Below are 22321 nucleotides of genomic sequence, written 5' to 3'. Positions count from 1 at the left end.
TCTCCCAGGCCCTGGATCCCCTCCTGAGCTCTGGACCAGTGGTTCTCAATCTTCTGGCCCTTTAAATACAGTTCCTCGTGTTGTGACCCAACCATAAAATTATTTTCGTTGCTACTTCATAACTGAAATGTTGCTACTGTTATGAATTGTAATGTAAATATCTGATATGCAGGATGGTCTTAGGAGAACCATGTGAAAGGGTCGTTCAACCACCAAAGGGGTCGCGACCCACAGGTTGAGAACCGCTGCCCTACCTGGTGAACGAAATAGTCCAGAAAGAGTTACAAGTCCAGGAAGCACAGACAGTTCCAAAAAAGAGGAACCCACAGAGGCTCATACCAAGACACATCATAATCATAATTAAAATGCAGAAATTTAAATACAAAGAGAGAATCTTAAAAGCAGCAAGAGTAAAGCAATCACTTACCTACAAGGGAGTGCCCAATATGACTGTTGATTTTCCAACAGAAACTTTTCAGGCCAGATGGGAGTGGCAAGAAATATTCAAAGTGATGAAAGCAAGGACCTACAACCAAGATTATTCTATCCAGCAAAGCTATCATTTAGAATTGAAGGTCAAATAAAGAGCTTCATAGACAAGGAAAAGCTAAAGGAGTTCATCACCACCAAAACAATATTACAAGAAATTTTAAAGGGTCTTCTTTAATAAGAAGAATAAAAAGATAAAAAATATTGTATATAATAAAAGGCTAATATGCAAATGGACTGAATGGCAGAATGACCAGTTGCTATGACATGCACTGACCACCAGGGGCAGACGCTCAATGCAGAAGCTGCCCCATGGTGGTCAGTGTGTTCCCACAGGGGGAGCACTGCTCAGTCTGAAGCTGGGCTCACGGCTGGTGAGCATAGCTGTGGTGGCAGGAGCCTCTCCTGCCTTCACAGCAGCGCTAAGGATGTCTGACTGTCATCTTAGGCTCACTCTGGCCCACTCCTCGTGGGAAGCGGGCCTAAGCCATCAGTCAAACATCCCCTGAGGGCTCCCAGACTGTAAGAGGGCACAGGCTGTGCTGAAGGATCCCCCTTGAGTGCAAGAATTTCATGCACCAGGCCTCTAGTAAACAATAAAATGGCAATAAACACATACCAATCAACAAATGGATCTACAAATCAAAATAAATGAACAAGGAGTCTGATGAAAAGAATAAATTGATAAATAAAATAGAACCAAAGGCATGGAAACATGGAACACACTGGTAAATCTCAAGGGGAAGGGGGGCAGAGATTAACCAAAGATCTTATATGCATACTAGGGGCCTAGAGCATGAAGATTCGTGCACTGGGTGAGGGGTAGAGAGGGGGGACCCTCAGCCCTACCTGTACCCTCTCCAATCTGGGAGCCCTCAGGGGAGCCCTCTCCAATCCAGGAGTTTCTGTCTGTCTTTGTACTCATATGCCTGAATTGTCTGAAACCCCCAACCTAGTTTGGTTTGTTGCTCACAGAATAATAGAGGCTTTTTTTTTTCTTTGCTTCATTGGTGGAGATTTCCTGGAAGTTTTAGGTTATCTTCCCTTTAATTTTTCCTAGACACTCTGATTTTACTTATGTCTCTCACCTTTGCTTTCCCTCCATCCCAACCGCAACAGTAACTTGCTCCAAGCTCACTTTTCTCTAGTGTCTGAGACAGCCATGGGCAAAATACGGCCCGCGGGCCAGATCCAGCCTGTTTGAAATGAATCAAACTAAGAAAAAAAAAGACCATACCCTTTTATGTAATGATGTTTACTTTGAATTTATATTAGTTCACACAAACACTCCATCCATGCTTTTGTTCCGGCCCTCCGGTCCAGTTTAAGAACCCATTGTGGCCCTCAAGTCAAAAAGTTTGCCCACCCCTGGACTAGGAGAACTACGATTCCCAGTATTCCTATTGCTCCCTGCGCCTGGGCTTCCACTTCCAGTCCTGGGGCTGCCATCAAAACTACTATTCCCAGAATTCCTGGTGCTCCCCATGCTCTGGGTTTTCCTCAACCAAGGGAGCCATGTCCCCGCAAGCCTCCGGCTCTCCTGCTCTGCTCTCCGTCCAGTGACTGAGGGAGCCATGTCCCCCTAAGGTAGCGACCGAGGGAGTCATGCCCCCCCCCCAAGCTGCTGGCTCTCCCATTCTGCTGTGTATGCAAATTACCCGCCATCTTTGTTGGGTTAATTTGCATACTCACTCCTCACTGGCTGGTGGGCATGGCTTGAGCATAGTGGAGGGACAGTTAATTTGCATGTTTCTTTCATTATATAGGATATGCATTACCTATGTACACAGACAATAGGGTGATGAAGGCCTGGGGCATGGTGGGAACTGGGTGTAGGGTGGCAATGGGGGAAAAACTGGGAGAATCTATAATATTCTCATCAATAAAGATTTAAAATAAATATATAAATAAAAAATAAATATCTTGGCTGCTAATACATTGTCACATATATGTAAATAAATGCTCCAACACTGTGTTTTGATAATTCATTTTATTAATGTACTAGAGGCTCAGTGCACAAAATTCCCTCAGCCCAGCCTGCACCCTCTTGCAGTCCGGGACCCCTCAGGGGATGTCCACCTCCTGGCTTAGGCCCGGGACTAAGCCAACAGTTGGAAATCCCTCTCACAATCTGGGACCCCTCGCTTCTTACCACCTGCCTGCTCATTGCTCCTTACCACTTGGCTTGCTGCTCCTTAGTGCTGCCACGGAGGCATGTGAGACTACTGCCGCCGCCACTGCACTCACCAGCCATGAGCCCTATCTTTCTGTGTAGTTGTCTATGGGCCAACTGCTCTCTTCCTACTCATTTAGGGAGAGCAACATGTGAGGGCAGACCGTGCTGTCATGAAACACAGTGGGCTGCCCAGAGCTGAGGGGAGTGGCCGGGTCCATGGGATGAGAGGTGGACACATAAGACACTATCTCACCCAATTATGGGGCAGGCTGGCTGGCCTTCATCTGCCTGACCCTACCCAGGCAGTGTGTCTGCCTCTCCATTCTCTATCCTTGTATCTGTGACACCTGTCACCCTTGCCAGGCCTCCCCCAAAGTGAGTTCAGCTCAATCCCTGAATGTAAAGGGGCACGGTGGGGAGAGCCTCCACTCCAGTGCCCCCTAAATCCCAGTGACAGGACCTGGTCTCAGGATGATGGCCACAGCTGCAGAACATAGATCTGTTTCAAGAAAAGTTGGGAATACAGACTTTCATATGAGCCCCTACTCCAAAAGGTTGCAGTTTATTCACATTGTGGCAAAGTCACCTTCAAGAGTAACATAACTGGGTAAACTCAGGGCCAAACAGGGCCATTTCCTCATCCAATCTCTCTGAGGTGCGTGGACAGAACCAAATCTCAGCTCTTCGCAGGACACTTCCGGATTTTTTTAAGCCTAAAGGTCAGTAGTCTGTCGCCATTCTTTGGGATTTTTTCATCGTCAGATAAAAGGATACGTACATTGGGGCAATCCTTTTGAGATACAATATTCCAGTTGCACCCATGTGATGACGACAGCACCTCTCAGAAGGAGGGAGCCAACAGATGGGGAGCAGGGAATTCTGAAAACCAAAGCAAAGGTTCAAAACATGGAAGAAGTCCTGGGTGTTCTGCTGAGAAACTTGGACTCCTTCCTCTGCGGTCACACAACTGTCACATGCCAGGCAGTCACTCAGAAATATCTTGGCATCGGCCAATTTATAGAATTCTCCCGTCTCTCCATTCTCCTGAGCCGGACTCCGAACACGTTGACTGCGGCATTCTCTTGGTCGTTTTTTCCCCCAAAAAACGTTACAAAGTTTATATGAATACTGGAGGCCTGGTGCATGAAATTCATGCATGGGTGTGTGTGTGTGTCCCTCAGCCCAGCCTGCACCCTCTCCAATCTGGGACCCCACTGGGTTCTGGCCACAGGGAAGGAAGGTGGTTAAGTAAGACACATGGTGCTGCAGCAAGCACCAGCTGTGGGGAGGGCCAAGGGGAAGAGGAGGTTAGTACTGGGGCCAAGGCCCTAGAGCCACTGCTGGGGAAGTAGGGATCCTCTCTGAGTGCCATGTTCTGAGGCTGAACTAATTGGTCAAGCTGAGGCAGAGGTGGGTGGCCATATCAGCCAACTTTGGTGCTGTTTACCCTTCCCCACCCCAGCTCTGTTGTAAAACCCCAGAGCCCCAATTCCAAAGGCCCCATCCAGAGCAGAGGCACTGGAAGGGGTGAGAGGAAGTGAATAGGGCAAGTTTGAAAGCTGATATGCCTGTGTGCTGAGGGATGGCCGGAGACAGTGGTGAGAGGTAGCAGGGGAAGGGCTCTCACACATACCCTTCTGTGGGGGCCACAGGTGAAGAAGGCCAGGGGAGTAGGGTGGGGATGGGGCACCATGGCCCCAGCCTCTTAGGCATCCCTGTCTGTCCTCTGCAGTGAATATGGAGGAAAGGCTTGCCTCTGAGGAGGGGCCAGGCCAGGCCAGGCAACCATCTTGAGTTCTGGTTGAGGTGATGGTCCTCACCCTGAGATGCTTTCTAACTGGTGATGGACCACACATGAATCCCGCTGCTGCGGGCGACCATGACACAGGCCTGGCTCCCGCCACTGTGGCACCCAGGACAGAGGCCTGACTCCAGCCGCTGCAGGCGCCCAGGACACAGGCCTGACTCCCACCTCTGTGAGTGCCCGGGCACAGAAAACCCTCCTGCTGCACACGCAGCCTCCTGCTGGCCTGTTAATATGCAAATTGGTCATTACTAAGATGCCATTAGGACAAATTTGCACATTACCTCCTTATATAGATTTTTTAAATACTTTTAACTAATTTAAATATTAAAACAACTGTAATTTTTTTAGGTTGGTAGTATAACATTTATTAAAATAATGCCATGGTTAATACAGTGGTCGGCAAACTGCAGCTCACGAGCCACATGCGGCTCTTTGGCCCCTGTGGCTTTTCCACAAAATACCAACTTCTGCGCATGGGCCACAAAGTTTCAACTGCACTGTACATGTGCGCCACACTCAAGGGGCCAAAGAACCGCATGCAACTCGCGAGCCGCAGTTTGCTGACCACTGGGTTAATAGAAACAGCAAAGATCCAAAGAAGTAAAATCCCAACTAAAACCCCAAATTATCTAATATATTCATTCATTAGCTAACTAAAAAACACAAGACAAGACACCCAATACAATAAAGTACTGCAAAACAATCGGCAATTTCCAACTATCAAAAGTGTGATTTTGCATTTCATGTCCTTTTCTCAATCAAGAAAACAATTCTTTTTTAATGTAATATAACATATTAGAGGCCCAGTGCATGAAATTTGTGCACTTGGATGGGTCCCTCAGCCCAGCCTGCACACTCACACCGTCCAGGAACCCTTGGGGGATGTCTGACTGATGGCGGGGGAGCGGGCCTAAGCCATCAGTCGGACATCCTTAGTGCTGCCGTGGAGGTGGAAGAAGCTCCTGCCATGGCCGCTGCTCTCACCTGAGCCTAGCTTTTGGCTGAGCAGCACCCCGCTGTGGGAGCGCACTGACCATCAGGGGGCAGCTCCTGCATTGAGTGTCTGCCCCCTCGTGGTCAGTACACATCATAGCGAACAGTTGAGCAGCCTTAGCATATCATTAGCATATTATGCTTTGATTGGTTGAACGGATGATCGGACAACCGGACACTTAGCATATTAGGCTTTTATTATATAGGCTATATAGAGCAAGATAGATATAAGACGATTGTAAATTTACATGCAGTTGTAAGAAATAATAAACAGATTGTGTATAATCTTTAACTAATTTTCCCCAATGATAAAATTTCATAAAACTATAATACCATACCATACCCAGGGTATTAACACTGATACAAATTACTAATCTTATTCCGAGTTCCCTAGTTTTACTTGTACTCACATGTCATATGTACTACGTTCTATACAACTTTATCAGACATGAAAGTTCAAGATAAAAAACAGTTCCAACATCCCTTTTTTCTGATAGTTATTCCTTGACACCCCCCTTTTTATTTTAGAGGTTTATTTTCTTTCTTTTTTTTTAATTTAAATTTTTTTAAAAAATATTTTTTCTTTATTGATTAAGGTATTACACATGTGTCCTTATCTGGGAGAGTGGTAAATGGGGGAAAAAGGAGACTTATGTAATACTTTAAATAATATTTATGTAAATCTCCTTTTTCCCTCATTGCCCACTTCCCCGCCGCCCCCAAACCTCAGCATATGCCCTCCCTCTCCCCTGTCTGTGTTCATTGGTTATGCTCATATGCATGCATACAAGTCCTTTGGCTGATCTCTAACTCCCCGCCTTTCCTCATAGGTGGGACAGTCTGTTCAACTCTGGTTCTATTTTTGTTCATCAGTTTATGTTGTTCTTTATATTCCATAAATGAGTGAGATCATGTGATATTTATCTTTCTCTGACTGGCTTATTTCGCTTAGCATAATGCTCTCCAGTTCTATCTATGCTGTTGCAAATGGTAGGAGTTCCTTCTTTTTTACCGCAGTGTAGTATTCCATTGTGTAGATGTAGGGATATATTCCTAGAAGTGGGATCACTGGGTCAAATGGGAGTTTGGTTTTTAATTTTTTGAGGAAAGTCCATACTATCTTCCACAGTGGCTGCACCAGTCTGCATTCCCACCAGCAGTGAACAAGGTTTCCCTTTTCTCCACATCCTCTCCAGCACCTGTCGTTTGTTGATAACCATTCTGACATGTGTGAGATGGTACCTCACTGTTGATTTGATTTGCATCTGAACATGTTTTCATGTGTCTCTTGGCCATCTGTAGGTCCTCTTTCAAAGTGTCTATTCAGTTCCTTCGGCCATTTTTTTGGATTGTTTATCTTCCTTTTGTTAAATTGTGTGAGTTCCCTATAAATTTTGGAGATTAAACCCTTATTGGAGATAACATTGGCAAATATGTTCTCCCATGAAGTGGCTTTCTTGTTGTTTTGTTGATGGTTTCTTGTGCTGTGCAGAAGCTTTTTATTTTGATGAATTCCCATTTATTTTCTCATTGCCCTAGGAGCTGTATCGGTAAAGATGACATATGTCTGATATTTTGCTGCCTATGGCTTCTTCTAAGATTTTTCTGGTTTTCCGTTGTATGTTTAAGTCCTTTGTCTATTTTGAGTTTATTTTTGTGTATGGTGTAAGTTTGTGGTCTAGTTTCAATTTTTTGCATATATCTGTCCAATTTTCCCAACACCATTTATTGAAAACTGTCTTAACTCCATTGTACGCTCTTGCCTCCTTTGTCAAATATTAATTGAGTATAATGACCTGGGCCAATTTCTGGGTTCTCTGTTCTGTTCCATTGGTCTATATGTCTGTTCTCGTGCCAGTACCAGGAAGTTTTGAGAACAATGGCTTTGTAGTATATAGCTTGATATCTGGAATTTTGTTCTTCTTTCTCAAGATTGCTACAGCTATTTATTCCAGATAAATTTTTGGAGAGTGTTCTAGGTCTTTGAAGTATGCTGTTGGTATTTTAATGAGGATTGCATTGAGTCTATACATTGCTTTGGATAGTATGGACATTTTAATGATATTGATTTTACCAATCCATGATCATTGTATATTCTTCCATTTGTTTATGTCTTTATCCCTTTTTTCAGCATCCTACAATTTTCTGAATATAGGTCCTTTACCTCCTTGGTTAAATTTATTCCTAGGTATCTTATTTTTTTTTGTTGCTATGGTAAATGGGATTTTTTTTTCATTTCTCCTTCTGTGAGTTCATTATTGGTGTATAAAAAATCCATAGATTTCTGGGTGTTAATTTTGTATCCTGCTAGCTATTCTCTGACAGCCAAGAATATGTTCTTCATTTCTAAAATTTTGTATTGTAAAAAATGTTATATAAGTGGAATCACAGTATTAATATTTTGAAATTGTTTTTCAACCCACATAATTCCTTAGAGATTTAGCTAAATAGTTGTGTATGCTTATTTATTTGTTTAATTTATGATAAAAGACACATAACAAAATTTATCATCTTAATCATTTTTAAGTGTACACTTCAGTGGTTTTAAATATACTCACATTTTTGTGTAACCATCTCCATCACTCGTCTCTATACTTCTTTATATCTTGTACAACTGAAACTCTATACCTATCCTATATAATAAAAGCCTAATTTGCAAATTGACCAAATGGCAGAACGACCGGTGGAACAACCTGTCACTATGATGTGCACTGACTACCAGAGGGCAGACTGGCTCAACACAGGAGCTGCCCCCAGTCTGCAGGCCCCAGGCCAGCCAAGGTAGGTGCCAGTGGGGTACCCCTGGTCACCCCACCAGTCGCCTCACAGATCAGCCCTTATCGCTGGCTAGGCGTAGGGACCCTACCTGAGCATGAATTTTGCTAATGCAGAAGCTGCCCCCTGGTGGTCAGTGCACTCCCACAGGGAGAGCACCACTCAGCCAGAAACTGGGCTCATGGCGGCAAGTGCAGTGGTGGTGGCAGGAGCCTCTCCCTCCTCTGTGGCAGTGCTCAGGAGCAGTGAGCCGAGCGGTAAGGAGTGAGCAGGTGCGCAGTAAGGAGCGAGGGATCCTGGATTGTGAGAGGGATGCCTGACTGCCAGTTTAGGCAGACATCTCCTGAGGGGTTCTGGACTGCAAGAGGGCACAGGCCAGGCTGAGGCACCCCCTCATCTGCACCCCAGTGCATGATTTCATGCACCGGGCCTCTAATTAAACAATAACTACCCATTCTTCCTCCACCCACAGCTCCTAGGAACCACCATTATATTTCCTGTCTCTAAGATTTTGACTAAATACCTCACATAAGTAGAATCATACAATATTTGTCTTTTTGTGATTTATTTCACTTAGAATAATGTCCTCAAGATTCATACATGTTGAACTGTGTATCAGAATTTCCTTCATTTAAGCCTGAATATCATTCCACTGTATGTATAAACCACATTTTACTTATCTATTCACCCATCATGGACACTCAGGTGGATTCCACATTGAAGCTATTATGAATAATGCTTCTATAAACATTGGTGTAGAAAGAGGTCTCTTTGAGACCTACTTTCAATTCTTTTAATTATATACCCAGAAGTGGAGTTGTGTGGACATGTAGTAATCTATTTTTAATTTTTGAGAACCTCCATGTGATTCCACAGCTGCTATACCATTTTACCACCAACAGTGCAAGGTCCATAAAGCTCTAATTCTCCACATCCTCACCAACACCTATTTCCATGCTTTGATATTAGCTATCCTAACTGATGTGAGGTGGCATCTCAGTGTGGTTTTGATGCGTATTTCCCTCATGATTAGCAATACTGAACATTTTTCATGTGCTTATTCACTACTTATTTAACCCCTTTGAAGAAATGTGTTGATGTCCACTGCCTATCTTTGAATTCATTTTCTTTTTTTAAATTTTTCTTGTTGGGACTTTTAGGAGTTCTGTATATATTCTAAATATTAATCTCTCCATGGATGGTATCTTTTTAGTTTTATTTGTTTAATGTTTCTTTTTTAAAGTTACATGAATTGGGGTGACATTGGTGAATTTAAAAAGTGTACATTTCTTTCATACATCAGGTCATGTATTTTGCATTGTGTGCCCAGTCAAGTCTTCCATCACCATATATTAGACCCCCTTGCCCTTTCCTACCACACTCCCCACCTCCATCTAGTAACCATACTGCTGCCTGAGTCTATGAGTTTTGTGTGTTTTTCTTGTTTGTTCATTTGTTGCTTTCAGTTTTATATTCCACTTCTGAGTGAAATCATATGGTGCTTGACTTTTTCTGACTTAGTTCGCTTAGCATGAAATTCTCAATCTCCTTCGATGTTGTTCGTGGCAGTGTTTCATCTTTTCTTACGGCTGAGTAGTATTCCATTGTATATATGTACCATTCTTCTTCATCGTACCATCTATTAAAAAACACTTTGGTTTTCTCCATGCCTTGGCCACCGCTAATAATGCTTCAATGAACATAGGGATGCATATATCATTATGAATAAATGTTTTCAAAGTTTTGGGGTATATACCCAGAAGAGGGGTTGCTGGGTCATATGGTAACTCTATTCTTAATATTTTGAGGAACCTCCATATTGTTTTCATTAGTGCCAGAACCACCAGCAGTGACTAGTAAATTAGGGTTTCATTTTCTCTACAACCTCTTCAACACTTGTTATTACTAGTGTTGTTGATTATAGCCATTCAAGCAGGTGTAAGGTGGTATCTCATTATCGTTTTTTATTTTAAATTCACTTTATTTTTTATTGGCATTTCCTAATAGCTAGTGCACTTGAGCATCTTTTCATATATATCTTGGCCATTAGTATATTTTCTTGAAAGAAGTGTCTGTTTAGGTCCTCAGCCCATTTTTAGTTGGATTATTTATTTTTGTAATGTTGAATTGTATGAGTTTTTACATATTTTGAATATTAACCTGTGGGGAAGAAGAGACTTGGTTGGAAAGTCTGTAAGGAGGATTCACTGAAAGGTTGGAGGCCTCTAGGACAGTGGTTCTCAACCTTCTGGCCCTTTAAATACAGTTCCTCATGTTGTGACCCAACCATAAAATTATTTTCGTTGCTACTTCATAACTGTAATGTTGCTACTGTGTGGAATTGTAATGTAAATATCTGATATGCAGGATGGTCTTAGGCGACCCCTGTGAAAGGGTTGTTCAACCGCCAAAGGGGTCACGACCCACAAGTTGAGAACCGCTGCTCTAAGAGATTCTTGCCAAAGGTGGCAGACCCTGCCTTGACTTTTGCAAACAAGTCTGAGCCCCTGGGTATTTTCCTGGAATCTTTATATTTAGACTTCAAAATGTCCTTGTTTTAAAGACACTACGAGGAGACTTACCCTGCTGATAGCATCTAGATTTTAGTTCAAACTATTGCTATAATAAAAGCCCAAGGAGGCAGGTGAATAGGGCTGTCTGATTCTTTAGCCAGGCAGTCCCTTAGCCCTCTTTTTCACAGAAATGTGTGAGAGTAATCATTCATCCGTTGCTCAGGGTCTGCTGGACAGTCCCTACATTACCCATGTTGGAACTGTTTTCAAATATCTTCTCCATTTGCTTGGATGCCTTTCTGTTTTGTTGGCAGTTTCTTTTACTGTGCAGAAGTTTTTTAGTCCAATATTCCCATTCATTTATTTTTGCCTTTACTTCCCCTGCCTTTGGGATCAAATTCCTTAAATATTCTCTAAAACCAAGGTCCATAAGTTTAGTGCTTATGTTTTTCTTCTACATGATTTATTGTTTCAGGCCTTATATTTAAGTCTTGGATCTACTTTGAGTCAACTTTTATATGTGGGAACAAAAAAAAAGTCTAATTTCATTCTTTGCATGTGGCTTTCCAATTTTCACAGCATGTTTTATTGAAAAGGCTTTCTGTTCTTAATTTTATGTCTTTGGCTCCTTTGTCAAAAATTATTTGCCTATGTACATGTAGTTTTGTTTCTAGGCTCTCAATTCTGTTCCATTTGTATGTGTGTCTGCTTTCCTGCCAATACCATACAGTTTTTATTACTGTCATTTTGTAGTATAATTTGAAGTCAGGGAGTGTGATACCTCCAGCTTCATCCTTTTTTGGGGGGGATAGTGCTTTGGCTATTCAGGTTGTGGTTGTTGTGTGTGTGTGTGTGTGTGTGTGTGTGTGTGTGTGTATGTGTGTGTGTGTATGTGTGATTCCATACAAATCTCATGAGTTTCTGTTCTATTTCTTCATAGAATGTCATTGGGATTATTTGTATTGTTGTTAATCCTCACTGGAGGATAGTTTTCCTATTGCTGTTTAAAACTATATATTTTTATTGATTTCAAAGAGGAAGGGAGAAGAGAGAGATAGAAACATCAATGATGAGAATCATCCATTGGCTGCCTCCTGCATGCCTCTACTGGGGATCGAGCCTGCAACCCCGGGAATGTGACCTTGACCAGAATCTAACCCGGGACCCTGTAGTCCACAGGCCAATGCTCTATCCACTAAGCAAAACTAGCTAGGACTCCATTGCTTTTTAGAGAGAGTGGAAGGGAGGGAGGGAAAGGGGGAAGAGAAAAAGAGGGAGAAAAAACCCGATGTGAAACACATCAATTGGTTGCCACCTGTGCACCCCCCAGTGGACCAGGGATGAACCTGTAATCTAGGTACCAGGAATTGAACCTGTGACCCTTCAGTGCATGGGCCAATGCTCTAACCATTGAAAACACCTGCTAGGGCTCTCATTGGGATTTTGATGGGGATTGCATTAAATCAGTATATTGCTTTGGGTAATATGGCCATTTTAACTATGTTGACTCTTCCAACCCATGAACAATGAAGACCTTTCCATTTCGTTGTGTCTTTTTCAATCGCAAATCTCCAAAATTGATAGGGAACACATACAACTTAACAAAAGGAAGATAAACAATCCAATCAAAATATGGGCAAAGGACCTAAATAGACACTTTTTTGAAAGTCGACCAAAGAAGGCCAAGAGACATATGAAAACATGCTCAAAGTCTCTAATAATCCAAGAGATGAAAATCACAACAACAATGAGGTACCATCTCACATCTGTCAGAATGGCTATCATCAACAAATCGACAAATGACAAGGGCCAGCAAGGATGTGGAGAAAAAGGAACCTTCTTGCACTGATGGTGGTGATGCCGACTGGTTCAGCCACTGTGGAAAACAGTATGGACTTTCCTCAAAAATTAAAAAGGGAACTCCCATTTGACCCAGTAACCCCAATTCTAGGAATATATTCCAAGAAATCAGAAACACCAATCAGAAAGGATATATGTGCCCCTATGTTCATAGCAGCACAATAGCTAAGATTTGGAAACAGCCTAAGTGCCCATCAGCAGATGAGTGAATTACAAAACAGTGGTACATCTACACAATGGAACACTACGCTGCTGTAAAAAAGAAAGAACTCTTACCATTTGGAACAGCATGTATGGAGAATGGAGAGCATTATTCTAAGCATAATAAGTCATTCAGAGAAAGATAACTATCACATAATCTCACTCATTTGTGGAATATAATGAGCAACATAAACTGATGAATAAAAATAGAGACAGAGAAGCATGGAACAGATCATCAAACTTCAGAGGGAAGAAGGGGGGGTTGTGATGATTGTAATAGAGCCAACCAAAGGACTTGCATGCATGCATTTAAGTATAACCAATGGACACAGACACTAGGGGGGTGAAGGCATTTGCTATAGATAGATAGATGATAGATAGATAGATATATTCTCAGCACACAACAAAAATGGTAATTCTATGAGGGGATGAATATGTAATTAACCTATTGTGGTAAACATTTTGTAATATATACTTGTACATCTTAAACATATACAATATTATATGTCAATTATCTAATCTAATAAAATACAAACATGCAAATTGACCATACCTTCACTACACCTTAAGCCATGCCCACCAGCCAATCAGAGTGACTATATGCAAATTAACCCAACCAAGATGGCAGCCGGCAGCCAGGGAGCTGGAGCAAGCAGGAGACTTGGTTGTTCCAGTGTTGGAGGAAGCCAAGCTTCCCACCTGCCGTGGCTGGCTCTGAGCTACACTCAAAGCAACACAGTTTCAATTATAGAAGGTAAATAAACCCCAGATACCTGCTTTCAGCCAGCCGTAGCCATGGAGGTGGAGCGAGTAGGAAGCCAAGCTTCCCACCTGCCGTGGGGCTCTGAGCTCCATTGAAGGCAACAAAGTTTCAATTATAGAAAGTAAATAAATCCCAGAATAAAAAGAAAAAAAAGAAAAAAAGGAGAGGCTGGGAGCTTCCGTCGCCATGGGGCTTGGCCAGCCTGAAAACAGCCCTCAGGCTCTCACCCAGACTGCCCAGGCACCCCAGTGGGGACCCCCCAACCTAAAGGGGGTGTGGCCAGCCTGAAAACAGCCATCAGCCCCTCACCCAGGCTGGCCAAGCACCCCAGCGGGACCCCCACCCTGATCCGAGACACCTTTCAGGGCAAACCATACGGCCCCCACCCATGCACCAGGCCTCTATCCTATATAATAAAAGGGTAATATGCAAATTGACCCTAGCAGCAGAATGACTGGGAATAACTGGTCACTATGACACACACTGACCACCAGGGGGCAGACACTCAATGCAGGAGCTGCCCCCTGGTGGGCAGTACGCTCCCACAGGAGGAGCTCTGCTCAGCCACAAGCCAGGCTGCCAGCTGCCAGTACATTAGTGGTGGTGGGAGCTGCTCCTGCCTCCTCAACAGCGCTAAGGATGTCAGACTGCAGCTTAGGCCTGCTCCCCGCTGGCAAGTGGACATCCCCCGAGGGCTCCTGGGCTGCCAGAGGGATGTCTGATTGCCAGCTTAGGCCTAATACCCCAGGGAGTGGGCCTAAGCCAGCAGGTGGTCATCCCCCGAGGGGTCCCAGACTGCGAGAGGGCACAGGCCAGGCTGAGGGACCCGCTCCCCCGAGTGCACAAATTTTTGTGCACCAGGTCTCTAATCCTATATAATAAAGAGGGAATATGCAAATTGACCATAACTCAGCCACAAAGATGGCTGCACCCACAGCTGAGGCCGAGTTCCCAGCAGGGACCTGAGGCTGCACTTTCTGTCCCCTGTGGGGCTTGACAGGAGACCTGAGGCTGCGCCTCCCACCCAGCACGGTTTAAGGGGGGACCTCAGGCCACACCCCTGCCCAGTGGGGCTTGACGGGAGACCTCAGGCCATGCCCCCCCACCGGCACTGGGCCAGGGGACCTGAGACTGTGTCTCCCAACATGGCGGGGCTTCACAGGGGACCTCAAGGTTCGCCCCCCATCCTGGTGCTGGGCTGGGGGAACTTAGGCCACGCCCTCCACCCTGGCACCAGGGCAGAGGACCTGAGGCCATGCCCCTCACCCTGGCGCTAGGCCAGGTGACCTGGTGCTGCACCCCCGGCCAGGCATGGCTTGACAGGTTACCTCTAAGTGCACCCCCGGCCCTGGTGCTGGGCCTGGGGACCTCAGGTTACTCCCTGTCCCAGCGCCAGGCTGGTGGAACTCAGGCTGCACCCCTTGCCCTGGAGGCAGGCCAGGGGACATCAGGCCATGCCCCCACCCTGGCACCGGGCCAGGGGAACTGAGGCTGTGCCCCCCACCCAGCGGGACTTAACTAGGGACCTCAAGGTGTGCCCCCCACCCTGGTGCTGGGCCAGGGGACCTCAGGCCACACCCCTCACCTGGTGGGGCTTGACAGGGGACACCCTCAGGCCTCACCCCTTGCCCCAGAGCCAGGCTGGGGTATGGCAGGCCACTTCCCTTCCCAGTGCAGCTTGACGGGGGATCTCAAGCCGTGCCCCCTGCCCCAGCCCGGGCTGGGGGACCTCAAGTCACACCCCCACCCTGGCACCAGGCCAACAGACCTGAGGCTGTGCCCCCCACCTGGTGGGGCTTGACAAGGGTGGGACCAGCCAGGTCTGGATCTAGCCCAATGAGGGGTGCTGACTGGGTCTGGGGTCACGCGATTTTGAGGTAGACGCGGGTGAGTGGGGACTTGACTCTGGGTCCCGAGGTGCACCCCAGACTCTGACAGGAGGAAGATTTTTATATACATTTTACTAATTTTCTTTCATCTCTGATAATTCTATTATAGAGAAAAAAATCTAAATATAATATTATAGAGAAAGGGCAAATAGCAATATTAAAATCTAATTAATCCCCTTTTAATGTGCACAAATTTCGTGCACCAGGCCACTAGTATCTAAATAAAACTGGGGGAGAAGGCCAAGCACCTGAGCCAAAAATTTGAGAAATTTTGGTGTTAGGAATCGAGTTCAAATATTTGGGGACATAGCACAGTCAATCAGTGATAAAAATAAAACTTGAAATAGCACTGAATATACTTTAAGCCAATATATATTGTTGAGCCTAAACCAGCCGTGGGCAAACTACGGTCCACGGGCCGGATCCGGCCCGTTTAAAATGAATAAAACTAAAAAAAAAGAGACTGTACCCTTTTATGTAATGATGTTTACTTTGAATTTATATTAGTTCACACAAACACTCCATCCATGCTTTTGTTCCGGCCCTCCGGTCCAGTTTAAGAACCCATTGTGGCCCTCGAGTCAAAAAGTTTGCCCACCCCTGGCCTAAACCCATATAAGCATATGGATAATTTTGATTCCAATAATGGAAAGAAGTTGGAAGAGAAGAATAGTCATGTAAGGATGGACACACAGAAATAACATGAACTATTTTAGTAGTGGCTTTATTAATCTTGCCTTCAACTGACAAGCATCTGTATTTTAAACACAGAATTTGGCTCCATCTACACTAATAAAAGGGAAAATGCAAATTGGTGTCACTCTACTACACCCACCAGCCAATCAGATGAGTATGCAAATTAACCCAACAAGATGGCGGTTAATTAGCATACACAGGAGCAGAGCAAAGACTGAAGGCTCCAGCCAGAGTGAAGACTGAAGACTAAAGACTGAAGAACTGAAGACTGAAGAGGCTTGGCTTCTCCACTGTGGCCGGACCAAAGGCCTGGGTCCCGGGTGCCAGAGGAAAACCAGTGCCGGCAGCCAGGGGAAGGAAGGCCTATTGTGCGAATCTTTGTGCAACAGGCTTCTAGTGTTTATATATTGCAGACTGACCATTTACTTCCATCACCACCACCAATATAATCTCTATAGGAGATAACAATTTCAAAGCACTTTCTCTCTCCTTCCCAGTGGCTATGCTATAATCAGATTCTCAATGCCTATACATGTCCTAATTCTAAATCAGTGTGGCAAAGCCTTTGAGTTTTCCCTAGAGATTTATGAAAGGACTCAAAATCTGTTTCATTCAAAGAAAGAGGATTTTTTCTCATGACTGGTTGTCTATTAGTGAAGATGCATCTGCTTTAACACCACCATGCTTCATAGAACTAGAAGCATTGTTTGAGTAGTCAAAGTTTCCCATAAATCTAAGGCACAAGATCTGGATTCATATTCTTGTTCTACTGTATACTAGCAGTTTCCTCTTGGAAAAATTGGTTTCTTCATTTATAAAATAGAGTTAATTTTGTCAAATTCATTAAAATTTTAGGAACTAGAAGGGCAATTATTAGAAAATTGTATATAAAACTTTCTCACCTGAAGTGGCAGAGAGTCATTGATGTTTTTGAAGTCATGGTCAAAAACAATGGCAGCCAGCACTTTTTGAGATTTATAGTCATACTTCACATACTTCTCAAACTCACCTTCTGAATAAAAGCCTTTAACTGTAGAGAGGAAAAGTGTTCACTTAAATAAAAATGTCTGACAATTCCTCGTGAGGGGGGAGATACTAGTTTACATGGACAAAGTTTTATCTAAATATTATAAGTTTAAAAACACTGTTTCTCAAATATTGCTATCATAACTACTTAATGGAATTTGGGGTTCAAAACAATTTTAGGTATTTTATAAAATTTTACTACAATTTTAAATAATAATCATTATAAAGCATATGCAGTAGGCAAAAGTAGCTTTAGACTTGTTCATAAGGGAATACAATAATTAATAAATCCTATCTAATAAAGAGGGAATATGCTAATTGACCCTCACACCATTGCAAAGATGGAGACGCCCACAGTCAATAAGGAGGGAATATGCTAATTGACTGCCTCACCCTCAAAGATGGCGATGCCCACAGCCAATAAGGAGGGAATATGCTAATTGACTGCCCCACTCTCAAAGATGATGGTGCCCACAGCCACAAGATGACAGCACCCAGTCCCCTGAGCCCCGCCAGGGTGGCAGGTGCACGCCAAGGCCAGGCCTGCCCTCAGACAGGCCTGGCCTTGCCACGCACCTGCCCCTGGAGTCCCCCAGGCTCCTCAGCCCCCCAGCCGCCCAGGGCTGGCTCAAGGCACAAGCAAGCCTTGGATGGCAACTTCCCAACAGCCTAGGACCATCCTGAGGTGCAGGGAAGCCTCAGATGGTGGTTGCCCAGCCACCTAGGGCCGCCCGAGGCTCAGGTAACCATGGCCAGCTGAGGCTTGAACTGCCGGCAGTGGCAGCAGCAGAGGTGTGATGGGGGCATCGCCTTCCCCTGATCACTGGGTCACCTCCCACCCCTGAGGGCTCCCGGACTGTGAAAGGGGGAAGGTCAGGCTGAGGGACCCCCACTCCAGTGCATGAATTTTCATGCACCAGGCCTCTAGTAATAATATAAGAATAAACTCTGTGTTTCGTGTACTCACAACTGTAAACCTAGTTTTGCCCACCCCTGTATACAGGTAAGTCATTATTCATCAGGAAAATGCAACTCACAATCACAATGAGATACCACTTCACATCCATTGAGATGGCTACAATAAAAAGATAGATGACAACAAGTGCTGGTGAGGATGTTGAAATATTGGTTCCTCCATACACTGCTGACCAGAATGTAAAATGGTACAACTTTAAATTAAGCCTGTCAGTCCCTCAAAAAGTTAAACACAGAGTTACCACATAAGGTACTCATTCTACTCCTAGGTGTATACCCAAAAGAAATGAAAACATATGTCTACATTAAACTAACAGATGTGTAGTCACAGAAGTACAATTTATAATAACCCAAAGGTGTAAACAACCCAAATGCCCATCAACTGATGAAGGATATACCGACTGAATAAAGTATATTCATACAATGGGATATTTAACAACAAAAAGGAATGAAGTAATGATACATGCTATAACAAGTATAAACTCTGAAAACATTATATGAAGTGAAGAAGCCAATCACAAAAATTTACATATTGCATTTATATAAAATCAATACGGAAAGGGTGTATATAAACAATTTATATAAACGGTTTATAATAGGCAAATGTATTTGGAAAAAAAGTAGATGTTTTCCTAATCCTGGTGAAGATAGGAAATTGTGGTGTCCTGACTGAAGGTTATGAGACTTATTTTTGATGAAAAGAATGCACTAAAACTGGTTGTGGTAGTGGTCGCACAACTCTGGAAATATGCTAAAAGCCATTGAATTTAAATAAGTGAATGTATGGTATGTGCATTATATCTCAAAAAAGCTATTGTTTTTTTTTTTTCTCTTTTTTTAGGTAAATCAGAAGATGGAGATCACTTAAAACTGTGCTTTAAAAAAACAACACTATTTATGGACCAATAGCTGTACTGAAATACCAGAGAAAGGAGTCAGTGAAGAAAGATCAGCAGAAATTACCTAATTGAAACAAGAGAGAAAAAAATTTGAAAAGAAATTGAATAGAGCCTCTTTTGGGAAATACAAAATGTCTAGCATTTATGTCTTCATAGTCTTAGAAGAGAAAGAAGGCCTTATTGAAAAACAACTTTGAGAAATAATGCCCAAAATTCTCCAGATTTGTTGAAAGAGACAAACTTATAGATTCAAAAGGCTCAGTGAACTCTATACAGAATAAACCAAAAGAAATCCATGCTCAGACATACCATAATCTAACTTTTGACAAAGAAAGAAAATGTCTTAAAAGCACCCAGAGAGAAATGACACATTATCTATAGGAAAACAAGGATTCAAAGAATCACAGATATTTTTTCCCTGAGACCAAGGAGATCAGAAGAAAGTGCAAATATTTTTTTTATGCTGAAAGGGATAACTGTCAATCCAGAATTTTATAACAAATGAAAATAACCTCAAGACCATGAAGTTGAAATACATACATCCTCACATTAAGGAAAACAAAGAGAATTTGTTACTAATAGACCTATTCTAAGAAATTAAGGAATTTCTTCAGAAAGAAGGAAAATGATATCAAAAGAAAAATTGGAACTTCGAGGATGAAGGAAGAGCCACAGCTATGGTAAATATGCGAAAAATAGTTTTCTTATGTTCTTTAAAATATGTGTGTGAATTATAACATTTCCTGGTAAGATTTTCAACTTATGTAGATTTGAAAACTACAACATAAAGAGAAATACATAAAGGGATCTCTATATATTGGTAATCATTTGACATTATGACAAGTGGTAAACTAGGTAAAGTGTGAAAATTAAGTATGTATATTTTAACTCCAAGATCAACCATATATACCAGAAGCATAATTAATCCATTTTTTTCTTTCATGGATGATACATTTGGTGTCATATTTGATAATTTTTCAACTGACTCTAAGTTACAAATATTTTCTTCCCAAATTTTGTATCAATTTACTTTTAGATCTGATTCATTTTGATGCAATTTTTATTGTTTTGTCTATTGATGTCCAATTGTGCAGCACATTTGTTGAAAAATTATCCTTCCACTGAATTCTTTTGCGCCATTATAAAAAATATTCTGGACTATTTGTGTAGGTCTATCACTGGACTCTTTGTTCTATGTGTCTATTCCTCCAATAGCACAGTGTCTTTATCACTACAATTATATTATAAGTCTTAATATTGTAATTTTAAAGTGTAATTCCTCCAACTTTATTACTTCTTACACTAGAGGCCCAGTGCACGAAATTTGCGGGGGGGAGGGGGGAAGGGTGGCATTGGGCGGGGGGGGGGGGCAGGGGTGTTCCTCAGCCCAGCCTGCACTCTCTCCAATCTGGGACCCCTTGAGGGATGTCTGACTGCCTGTTTAAGCCTAATCCCAGGTGGATCAGGCATAAACCAGCAGTCGGACATCCCTCTCACAATCCAGGACTGTGGGCTCCCAACCACTCGCCTGCCTGCCCGCCTGCCCCTAACCACTTCTGCCTGCCGGCCTGATCACCCCCTAACCACACCCCTGCCAGCCTGATCGACACCTAACTGCTCCCCTGCATGCCTGGGTCCCCCCTAACTGCACTCCACTGCAGGCCTGGTCCCTCCCAATTGCCCTCCCCTGCTGGCCTCATCACCTCTAACTGCCCTCCCCTGCTGGCCAACTTGTTGTGGCCATCTTTGACCACATGGGGGCAGCCATCTTGTGCAAGGGTGTGACAGTCAATTTGCATATTACCTCTTTATTATATAGGATTGTTTTAGTTCTATAACAAATTAAGGATAAGTTTTACAGAAAACCTTTATTTCTAACCTTTTATACTGATGTTTAAATTCATCTTCATGTTCTCAATGATCTCTTTTACCACATTAATATTAGAAGGCACGTAAATCAATTCCCACTCTTGAGGATTTTGGAGGAAAGAAGGCAAACCACTGATGTGTAGAGGTTTAAAATATTGAGGTCCAGCAACATGTATAGTAGTAAGTGAACGGAATAGCAAAATCAACATTGGAAACACCATTGCTGTTAGGACTTCAAATAATAAATTAATGTAATGCCTTCTCTAGAAGAGGAACAAAAGATAGTGTTAAGAGTACACATTAAATGCCAATGAATAGTTCTATTATATTCTTCTAATTTAACACTAGACAATACTAGTCTTTCCTGGACTTTCTTGTACTACTCCCTCCCCTCTCCACTACCAACCTTCTTATAGATCAGACTATACTATTGATTAATATAGTTTTATAGATTTGGAAGAGCTACCTACAGCTATTAAATTGATTTTTAAAACACACATATCCTGAATTGCAACAGGCAGGCATATAGATATTTTCCTTGAATGCTTTTACCTACCTTTATTGTAAAATTTTTCCAGAGAAGCACGGCAAATTGATTGAACGTAAAGAAATCCATTCTTCTAGAAAGAGTATATATTCAACTCCAATTATGGAGAAAAGGTGTTTTTTTTAATGTTAAGTTACCTAATAATGTGAAGATCAAGCAAATAATAGCATTACTCCTTTCTCCTAATTTTCTCCTTATTAAGACTTAAAGATTGATACAAGAATAATTATGTATTTGAGATAAGGAAAATTATATTTATATTTTTCTACCTATTAATTTACTTAATATCTAATGAAATTCCAATATGTTTTTAAAACACAAGAAAATAAAGAAATAACAGTAAGAACTGGTTCTATTTCTCCAGAACCTGATGTTTCCTATCCTAGTTTTTAGGACCAGGTAGATCCACAGGTGAATTCTACCAAACATCTAAATAAGAGTTAATACCAATCCTCTTCAAAGTTTTCCAAAACAATTATAGAGTAAAGAACACTTCCAAACTCATTTTAGGAGGCCACCATTTTCTTGATGCCAAATCCAGATAAGGAACCTACAAGAAAAAGAAACAATGGGCCAATATCTCTGATGAACACAGATGAAAAATTCTCAATGTATTCAAATTAAAGTCAACAGTACATTAAAATCACACATCATGATCAAATGAAATTTATCTCTGGGATGCAAGGATGATTCATCATATGAAAATCATTAAATGTAATATAACATATAACAGAATGAAGGTTTAAAATCATCTAATCATCTCAATAGATGCAAAAACAGCATTTGACAAAATTCACTCTTTCAGAATAAAAACATTCAACAAATTATATATACAAAAATAAT

The 22321-nt window shown here is 42.6% G+C and overlaps 1 protein-coding gene across 1 annotated transcript in view; it reads right to left on the bottom strand.

The window, feature by feature from the left end:
• The window catches only part of LOC107184855 (ATP-binding cassette sub-family A member 3-like), a 30269-nt gene extending 8953 nt beyond the window's left edge, over nt 1–21316 (bottom strand). The window contains exons 1-2 of the mRNA XM_015571264.1: nt 20942–21316; nt 17065–17192 (exon numbers count right to left, since the gene is read on the bottom strand). Coding sequence (XP_015426750.1) covers nt 17065–17192; nt 20942–21152 — 339 coding nt within the window. The 5' untranslated portion in view covers nt 21153–21316. The remainder of the gene's footprint in view (nt 1–17064; nt 17193–20941) is intronic.
• Between the last annotated feature and the right edge of the window lie 1005 nt (nt 21317–22321).

This window comes from Myotis davidii, unplaced genomic scaffold (genome assembly GCF_000327345.1).
Source record: "Myotis davidii unplaced genomic scaffold, ASM32734v1 scaffold970, whole genome shotgun sequence".
Lineage (NCBI taxonomy): Eukaryota > Metazoa > Chordata > Mammalia > Chiroptera > Vespertilionidae > Myotis > Myotis davidii.
Note: the sequence above shows the minus strand (reverse complement) of the source record. Positions and strands in the feature narration are given on the sequence as shown.